Source organism: Taurulus bubalis (assembly GCF_910589615.1).
Source record: "Taurulus bubalis genome assembly, chromosome: 7".
Taxonomy (NCBI): domain Eukaryota; kingdom Metazoa; phylum Chordata; class Actinopteri; order Perciformes; family Cottidae; genus Taurulus; species Taurulus bubalis.
In genome coordinates, this window is record NC_136595.1 from 25464199 (window position 1) to 25474275 (window position 10077).

A 10077-nucleotide genomic window follows, 5' to 3' on the forward strand; every position below is an offset into this window, starting at 1 on the left:
CGAACGCGCACTGGGGCAGTTTGTAGAAGTGTGAAGCGTTCGGGATGAGAGTCAGGACCTCCAAGTCTGATACCATTGATCTCTGCCGGAAAACGATGGATCGCATCCTCCGAGTTGGGAGTTGGCGAAGTATCTCGGGGTCTTGTTCAGGGGTGAGGCTAAAATGGAGTTAAGTTGGAAGGCAACGCTCTCGATTTGATCTCTGCTGAGCTTTGGATGGTGACCGAAAGACTGAGATTACAAACACAAGCGGCCAAAATGAGTTTCTTTGAGAGGGTCTGGACACAGCTTTAAAGACAGTAAAGGGCGTTCGGGCATCTGATCGGGATCCTCCTGGACGCCTCCCTGTAGAGGTTTTTGGGTCATGTCCAGCAGCTAAGAGACCCAAAACAGAGGTATCTACCTAAAATATCTGATACACACCTTAACCATAATAATCTCTCTAATTTTAATCAATTGATTTATCAAATTGAAGAGGGAACAAACATTGCGCAACGTTATGAAACTCCCCTACCGATCAACTTCTGGTTTTCTTCTGGCTTCTGCTTTCTGCAGCAGGAGAGGAGGAAGCTATAAACCCTGTGATGTCATAACACATTCTGTAGTTTGGGGCAATTTACCTTCATTTTCAAACTGGAAATTCCTAAATGTATAATTGTGGTTTTCGTGACTGTTTGACCTTGAGACAGCTCAACTCAGAGCCATAAAACGTAGGAAGCTATATCTAAAAGTCTTGTTTTCTAGTATTTTAGTATTGATGCATTTATGTTTTATTCTACACAATTAGTTACTGTCGATTACTTAGCTATTACTGATTCAAAAGTCATTTTGAATATGTCTTTTATTCATGTGTCTATATGCTCTTGAGATTGAAAGGGTCATTCAATTCGAAGGCCCAGGTGGAGGAAGAAACTCAACCAACAACCTTCTCTCACTCCATTGATTTATTTGTCAAGTCTCGAGCAAAGTACAAGCGCTGCGATTGCAAAGGCAGGGATGATTCAACCAGCTCTCAGACTGGGGCAGAAGCACACCTTTTACACAGACGACATCACCTTTTTATCTCATTGCTCGGGCGTCTGGGCGTCATTTAACTATCAGAAGTGGGAGGTAGTCTCCACCTTAGTGACTATTGAAACATGAGTGGGTGTTGGAATGTATGGGGTGTGTGGGGTGTTTAAGGGTGATGGTAATGTGGTTCTTCATCATGGTCATCCATTCCATCATCGTCGGTTCTCACTTAATATAGAAACATTAGTGGATGTTGTAATGTGTGATGTGTACCTTCTACTGTCCTGTTATCAGTCACTGACGCCATACTCCCTACATCTGACCTTGGACACCCTTAGTTCACACACACACACACACACACACATCTATAACACTTGTATGATCAGCTGATTATTAATAATGATTATCAAGATCCCAACTGGTTTAGATGAGTGAATGAGGTAACTTTGGGTTGTTGCATAGACGGTAAGTGTTTACGAAATACCTGGACCAGGAAGGCCGGACAGAAACTTAAGAAACAAGTGTTAACATAGAGAAGCGTCACTAGTTTTTATCCAATGATTTGATCATGTTTATTTATCTGCCATATATGGACCAGAAGGTTGACGATGCTGGAAGCCAAAAAGAATAAAGAGCTCGGTTGATGGTTGGTTCAGTCCAAGGTTTCGGCTGGATCTTGAGGTCTCTGAGACGTAGAATTAGCTTTTGACATTTTCTTTTCTTCTTTTTTTGCAGAAACCTTTAATCTTCTTTTTATTTAAAAAAAACAAATATAACTGGTTTGTACCTTGCACACGCCAACCAAAGTCAAGACGTTGTCATCTCTGAGGCTGCCTCGTAGTTTCCTAAAAGGTAAGAGAGCTCTTCTACCCATGATCGGTGACAGTAGTTCATGAACGTGCCTACAAGCTAAGGTTGAAATGCTGCTGTTCAATTTCATGTGATTTACTACATGGTTGGCTCAGATTGTTCATGATGGTTTATCATGCCTGTTGCTGCATGTGATTACAGGCTTAAACATGCGCTGTTGTGTTGATAGTGTAGCAATAGGGGGCATAAATCATAACTATAACTTGAGAGTACTCGAAAGTGACTCGAGAGTTATGGAGATTATACATTTGTGTCGCTCTAGCTTGATGCTACAGGTGATTAGCGCACCTTTCTGTAAACCTTACAACCTACAGAATCCGCCAAAAAAACGGCAAATCTCTTGTAATACAAAGCCTAAGCAACATATCAAGCACTGCATCCAGCCCCAAAATGTTCTTCCCAGCGAAAAGACTGAAATATAACTTACCTTTCAATGAAGACAATATTCCACATGGCCTTGCTTGTTCTCTAAAGGAACGTGCGCTTCCTGGTCGCGCTCCTGGCGTGTTTTGGGAGGCGTTCAAGGTCCAGGAAAAAAGTGAGGGCACTTTGAGTTGCAGCAGCTCTAATACTACGGGTCACATAGGGGCAGATGACTGAAAAAAATAAAGTTCATCTGCTTTACTTTCAAGCCCTAATTTATATGCAAATGCTTCATTCAAACCAAATGTACCCGTCATACACTCTCCATAGAACGAAGCATCACATCACACGACAAAACAACACGTTCCTTCTGTCTCCAGTTCCAACCTCTCTTTAAGATCCGAGTTCCCGTTGCCGTCTGACGTTCATCTGCAGCATGGTTCAGAAGGTGGCCGTGATCGGTGCTGGGATCTCTGGTCTGACCAGCATCAAGGCCTGTCTGGACGAAGGTCTGGAGCCCACCTGCTTTGAGAGCAGCCATGATATCGGAGGTCTTTGGAGGTTTAAGGTGAGCGCCAAAGCCATAATGTTATAGCACTGTGCATATAAGTAAGTGTGTGAACCATGAGCAGATTTTGAGGTCAATCAGCTTTATATCTATAGTTGCATTCGAACGCCCCAAAGTCATGACAGCCACATGCCGTGTCCTTCATCCGTCCCTTTTAACCTCCGTCTGCAGGACAATCTGGAGCCCGGGCGGGCCAGCCTCTATTCCTCTGTGATCATCAACAGCTCCAAAGAGAGGATGGCCTTCAGTGACTTCCCTCCTCCGGCGGAGTTCCCGAACAACATGCACCCCTCTGAGTTGCTGCAATATCTGCACCTCTACGTGCAGGCCTTCGAACTGTCGCCGCACATACGTGTCCAGGTTAGTGGTCATTTTCTAGAGTGGGAGGTGTGTTCCGGTTCAGGGGCGGCATCATCTGAAGATGATTGTCTCAATCTCTAGTTTCAAGTCTTCTTCAATACAGCATGATGTTCATTTAGTAAATTATGGTCCATTTAGAGTCAAATAGACCATAAAGCAGGGTATGCTTTAGGGCGGGGCTACAAGCTGATTGACAGGTTGTTACCCTACTGTACGGCGTCTCCACGTCACTTCTCCAGCGTCTAAATATGGTAACTTTCGTGCAATGGTTGCTAAAGAGCCAGGATGCCGACCGCAAAAACGTCAAACTCAAGGCTTCAAAAACAGCCGATCACAAGCCAACGGGTTCCGTCACGATGACTACGCCCACTTCTTATGTACAGTCTGTGATGTGTTCAAGCTCTATTCAGTAAAAATGAGCATTTGATTAAGGTCAGTTATAACATCATGATGTATCCAAATGTAATCTTGTCAAATTTAGCTTTTTGGCGGGAAACAAATATAGAGTTGTTTGGAGGAGATATAATAGATACGAGGAAGGAAATTATGATCCGTTTACCTTTCTAATACAAGCTTTAAGCAGCATATTGGTATATAATATATATATATATATATATATATATATATATATATATATATATATATGTTTTATATAGATAGCATTGACTTGGAGTTAGCTTTACTTAGCTTGCTACATTTCTCTGGAGGGGTAGCTTCAGCGAAGTGAACTTTCAACCTGCATTTATATTGTGTGTGTGTATTTCAGACGTCCGTGGTCAGTGTGAGGCAGACCGCCGATTTTGCAGAGACCGGCCGGTGGGAAGTGGAGACGGAGAGGAGAGACGGGCAGCGGGACACCGGTGTTTTTGATGCAGTGATGGTTTGTACCGGACACTTCACCCAACCTCACCTGCCTCTCAGCGACTTCCCAGGTACTAGTTATGAAAAAGATTAATGTTAATACTGTCTGGCAGACCCTGCGACAGCTAAATTCAAGTTTTTTGTGTTGTTTTAAGTCTGGCTGCTGCAGATTTTTACGACACAAAGCGATGATGCTCGAAGCTTTTATCCACAGTGGCTACATTTAAATAGCCAAAAAGAACACAACCATCACCAACGATTGTTTTCATGATCCTTCTCGAAAACGTTGTTTATTTCAACGGCTTCGTGACATCACCTCAACTGTAACTAGGCGACCGCACAAAGGACAAAGCAACGTTCACGAGGGTCTCAGTGTCACCTCTGATGACTCAGCAATCGTTCATTAAGTAAGTCGTGGAGCGACTGATTCATTCACTAATTTTTTGACTTTTCCTGTTTCAGGTATCGAGAGCTTTGAAGGCAAATATTTCCACAGCTGGGAGTACCGCAACGCTGAGGGTCTGCAGGGGAAGAGGGTGGTGGTGATCGGGATTGGGAGTGCCGGAGGTGATATTTCTGCAGATATCAGCAGAGTTGCGGAGAAGGTACAAAACTGAACTACACTTATCTATTGTCCTATGCACATTAATGCCGATTTATTGTATTTTCTTTTTTACTGATTGTGATGACTGATCTGCTATGCAGGTGTACCTGTGTACCAGGCGCGGAGCGTGGGTTGTGAGCCGTGTGGGACAGGGGGGGCTCCCTATGGACATGATAGGGAGGTCCAGGATGGAGAAGATGCTGCAGCTGCTCTTCCCCTCGTGGAGAGCGGGGATGTTGGAAAAGAACACGAACAAAGCACTTGATCATGGGCTATACGGCCTGAAACCAAAACACAGGTAACAAAAAACACTTGCAGATTAGCCAACCTCAACATCACCGAAGGAATCAACAGATGGGGAACAGGGTTGGAGTGAGGGAGGCACCTGCAGCAGCATACAGACTTGGCATGTCACACCTTCATGAACATATAATACAAGTTTTAGGGCCTTAAATGAGGGCAATGCAAGTGTTTGTAGTTGGATGTTAATTGGACCCGGAGGTTGTAGTTCCACCGCTTGGCCACTATGTTAAATGTGCCTCAGAGCTCGGCGCTCTTCCTGGGGACACGCCCCTTCTCAGACTTAATGAAAAACCTGTGACAGAAAGAAGCTGCAAAGTTATAACACACCAATACAACCTTCTGAGCCCCAGAGCCCCCAAAAATGGGGGCTAAAAGCCTTCTGTAGCTCTTGTTCCCCGTGTTCAAGTAGTCGGATGAACCCCAAATGAGTTCTAACACCAAAAGAAAATCACTTGTATTCCATATTTTGATCATAACTATGAACATTCAGCATGATATGAGCAAGATTCCCCAAAAATGCCTCCTCGAGCGCTCCTTGAGCTTTTCAAACTGTATGGTTCAGAATCCAACAAAGCACTCAGGACTCATAAACGTTTGCCGGGAAAAAAAAGAGGAAAAAAACGCCGGCCGTTTTGTGACTTTACAGGTACTAATAGGGGGAAATGAATGATTTGTATTGCTTTGTTAGACTCCCACAAACCCGTAGGGTTTACGGGGATGTGTCTTATAGTGAAATCCAACGTTGTAAGGGGTACTTATTAAGGGTTTAGTGAAACGTTACGGTCGCCGCGGCAAGTTTGTGTAAGTACTTAAACTTATCTGTTACTTCATTCTTTTTTTTAAACCAAAGGTCTCTTCTCACAAGGGTTACGGAATTGTAGCAATAGCGGAGATTAAGTTTACGTTTAAAAAAACTAGATTCTTTTCTTTTTTTCAGAAAAATAGGGCTTGGGCTTTCTATTCATAACTGAGGGGAATACATCAGATTGAGTTCTTGTCTTCTCCCAGCCAGTTTGGATGTTAACGATTAAAAAAAGGAACATTCCTGCGTCACTCTTTGAGCGTCTCCATGGTTCACTGACGCAGCTCTGACGTTCTGCTGCAGGATCTTTGAGCAGACGGTCGTGAATGACTACCTGCCATCCCGGATCATCTCAGGTCGCGTTCAGATGAAACTGAACGTGAAGGAGTTCTGTGGATCCAGTGTGGTCCTGGTGGACGGGAGCACCATAGACAAGGTGTGTATTAGTACAATTCTGTATATTCTGATCTTTATCTTTAATGTAAATATATATATATTAGGGCTGGGCAAAGTTGAAAACATTTAACTGATTAATCGCATGATTTTTCTGTGATTAACTGTGCATTAATCGCATTATTCGCATTATTCAATAATGAATGAAAAACTAGTGTATTGCACGCTTTTATTTTAAAGTAATGTTATCAGAACAATATAACAGGCACTCTGGAGCAACAGCAAGTTAACAAAGTCTTTTTTTTTTGTGAACAGGTACCAGAAGAAGCATTTTATTTTATCAGGGAACAACATAAACAGTCTGTTCAGTAGTAAGGGTCCCTGTGAGGGACAAGCGACGCCTTCTTTTGTCCTTGTTCAAACAGTAATGTTCAAAAAGAATTCAGAAACAGTCAAAGCATGTGAAATATGTGTTGTAATGTCACGGGTTGTCCCTAGGGTGGGGCAGTGCAAGAGAGAGCCGGAAACAGGCAGTCAACGGTATAAATGAGAACAAAAGTGTATTATTCCATTTCCCCGGTAGTTGCTTTTAAATGAAAAATCAAAAACAAAGCCCATGAATGAACAGAAACGGTTCCAGGGGGAGAAAGGGGTTATCAAACAAACAAAACTCAACACGGTATATTGCAAGGGATAGTGTCGTCCTCGTCCTCGTCCCTTGTGCTCTCCCATCTGTCCTTTATCAGGCCTCCCAGCCCTGCCTCAATTAGGGGCCTTAGGCACCTGCAGCTGGGTACGTGGTGAGGCAGTCTGGGAGATGTAGTGTCGCCCACGGCGGCCATTTTGTGGTGTGGGCGCGGCTCAGTGGGAAGGCATCGCCCTTCCACAACCTGTCCCCTTGTGACGCCACAGTGTTCTAAAGTTAGAAACGGTTTGTCAATCAATTTAGTTGTTTTTGCTGCATGTTTTTTGTCTGCCGTAAGCAAAATGTTCTTGGTTTCCTTGTGAATTACGGTCGGGGTTATAAAAAATAAAATAATCACAAAGAAATAAAATGCTGATCTCATCTTTAAATGACGTGTCACACAGGTGGACGTAGTGGTGTTTGCCACCGGGTACAAGTACAGCGTCCCCTTCCTGCCCCCGGATCAGCAGCCTAAATGTGGCGGCAGGCTGCGTCTCTACAAGCACGTGTTCCCTCCTGCGATGGCCAAGCCGACCCTGGCGGTGGTGGGCTTCGTCCACAGCGTCGGGCCCATCACCCCGATGGCCGAGATGCAGGCCCGCTGGGCCACGAGGGTGTTTAAAGGTGAAGCCCAATCTTCCTCACTCAACCACCTTTTGATACAGAGCTGTAGTTACAGAGCGGAGCTACTTAGATGACAGGGTAAGAACTTCAGTCAGAGTTTCACATTTATAAAATTACACCACCGAACTGCATGCTGGGTCGTCCTGTCGAACTCCGGAGCACCGGAGACTTCATGATAAGTGCGTGAGCTTTACCCAGCATGCAGTTCGGCAGTGTAATTTCAGTTCACGTAAGTAGCGCCTGCTGCGCCCTCAACTGTAATCTGGGGAAATTAAATTATGCTTTTCTCCCAAAGTGCATGTCGTTGCGGCTATGCGCCACGGGTATGACGTGGCTGAAAAATGATGATGATGCGTGAAAGAGGCACACACAGGGTGTGACAGAGACATGCTGCAGGGGATATAAAACGCCTACATTTAAAAAAAATAGATCAAACATTAAGTGAAATACAATACACATTGTGAGACTTTTTTTCTGAATGCATTAACATTCACCCCGAAATTTTCTCTAAAGGTTTAGCAAATGTCCCCTCTGAGGAAATGATGCTGGAGGAAATTAAGAAGGACACAGCTGCCATGCAACAAAGGTGAGCCGTCTCTTTAAGACTCTTTAAGACTCCATATATCCACAAGACTGACAGACCGTTACATCCAGCACTGGAATATACAAAAATAAAGCACCGGCAACTATTTGTTTGATCCTTTAATCGCATTTTAAAACTCATTTTTTGCGTCTCTGTCTATCAGATACGCCTGCGCTGAACGCAACCCCATCGAGGTGGACTTCATCCCTTACCTGGACTCTCTGGCAGAGCGGGTTGGCGTTCGACCGAATATTCTGTGGCTCCTGCTGACGGACCCCAGACTGGCTCTGCAGGTCCTGCTGGGTCCCTGCACTTCGTACCAGTACCGCCTGACCGGACCGTCCCAGTGGGCCGGAGCCCGTCAGGCCATCCTCACCCAGTGGGAGCGGGTGCGTCGGCCCTTCAGGACCCGAGTGGTACCGGAACCAGAGGCCAGACTCGGCATCGTGGAGCGTGTTTCAGGAGCAGCGCTGCTGTGCTGCTGTGCTGCTGCTGTAATGAACAACTTCGCTCCTCTATTCTGTCAACCTGGCACAACAGAGGTGTTATAACCTTTGTGACAAATCATTTTGTCTGAAAATGTTTTATTGCTCAACCAACATGGCTGGATATGTTTAAATCTTGAATAAAGCGCTGTGTGTGTGTGCCGATCCAGTTACGAATTACGACAAAAAAACTGTCTTTTTCTTCTATTTAATTCCAATAAAATTGAAGCCCTTCTTATTCACCAAATTCCACCACTTGATAACTTGGCGATCTGGAAGAACTCTCTCCCTATAAAATAATATAACTAATATCGCTCCTTCATCAATGAGGGAGGGAGCTGCCTTGTGGCCAGTTTATCCAGTGAATTTCAGTTAGTTTGCGCTGGAGCAGGTTAAAGGCGTTGGATGTGTTGCTATGGTGATTTTTCCAAACTTGCTTCGTGGAACCGAAAAGCCTGACCTGCTTCATCTTATCCTGAAAATCATCCAGCTAACTCAGTAAACCAGGGACGAGGAACAGGGCCCCGGTATCCAGAAATGTCTGGCGAAGAAGCAAGAAGACATGTAATTGGATTTGGCTGCCACAATATGTACTTTTACAAAAAATAAAGAGGGGCCTTTTAAGAAAAGAATAAAAATAAACTGTGCCTATTTCAATTTACAAACATGTACGACAGCATTTACCGTGGACGCTGAACGGGAGATTTTTCTCAGATTAAACACACAGACGCTCACATCAGAGGAGTAAATCTTTAGCTCGGCTTTGCGATTGCACTCGAGAAGCATTTGCGCTTCAACAACTTACTCCACCTGTCACTCACACGACACAGAAGCTGCAATAATTACAAGTTAGCGGTGTTTTCTCAGGATATCAGCTTCAACGCAGCTGCAGCACCAACCTGAGCGCCGGGACTCGGCCTTACCTTCACTTCCCCGGGAGAGAGAGGGCCGGCGGACTAAAAACTCCTCAGAAGCGTTCATCAGTCAGGTTTTTAACATACAAACTGAGCCGGTTGATGATTGAGCTGCCTTTATTGTCCAGCTTATCCAGGGAATTTCAGTTAGCCTGCGCTGGAGCAGTTCAAGTTTTGGGATGTGTTGCAATGGTGATTTTTCTAAACTTGCTTCGTGGAACCGAAAAGCCTGACCTGCTTCATCTTATCCTAAAAATCATCCAGCTAACTCAGTAAACCAGGTACGAGGAACTCGCTGGCTGCATTGGGTGACTGGTAAAGCTCAGTGGCGTGTACTGCAACCCCCTTACCTGTTGTTGGGTAATTAGTACTTATGTGGACGGCTCATACCTTAAGCCTTAAGGGCAGGGTGTGTATCAGCATGTCTTACCCAGCATTCCTCTTGTCTGATGCTCCAATACAACCCCCATCCTGGTCACTCCCTATAGAACTCAGTGGGACTTCTCTATCCTCAGAGCTGTGCAGACTCCCTGAGACGCTGTATAACTGGGCCTCTTCTTGCAAGAATAAAGGATTTCATAGACAAGTTCTGGTTTGATGCTATTCGTTATTTCACCTTTTAAAAAGACTCAACACCGGGGTAAGATGAAT

At 44.6% G+C, this 10077-nt stretch overlaps 1 protein-coding gene across 1 annotated transcript; it reads left to right on the plus strand.

The window, feature by feature from the left end:
- Nucleotides 1-2680: 2680 nt before the first annotated feature.
- On the plus strand, nucleotides 2681-8578 carry LOC306738911 (flavin-containing monooxygenase 5-like; the record flags this gene model as incomplete). Its single annotated transcript, XM_079220839.1, has 9 exons — nucleotides 2681-2812; nucleotides 2984-3172; nucleotides 3939-4104; nucleotides 4496-4638; nucleotides 4739-4935; nucleotides 6046-6178; nucleotides 7225-7444; nucleotides 7958-8030; nucleotides 8191-8578. 9 exons carry the CDS (start codon nucleotides 2681-2683, stop codon nucleotides 8576-8578), a joined length of 1641 nt encoding a protein of 546 aa, XP_079076965.1.
- Nucleotides 8579-10077: the final 1499 nt, after the last annotated feature.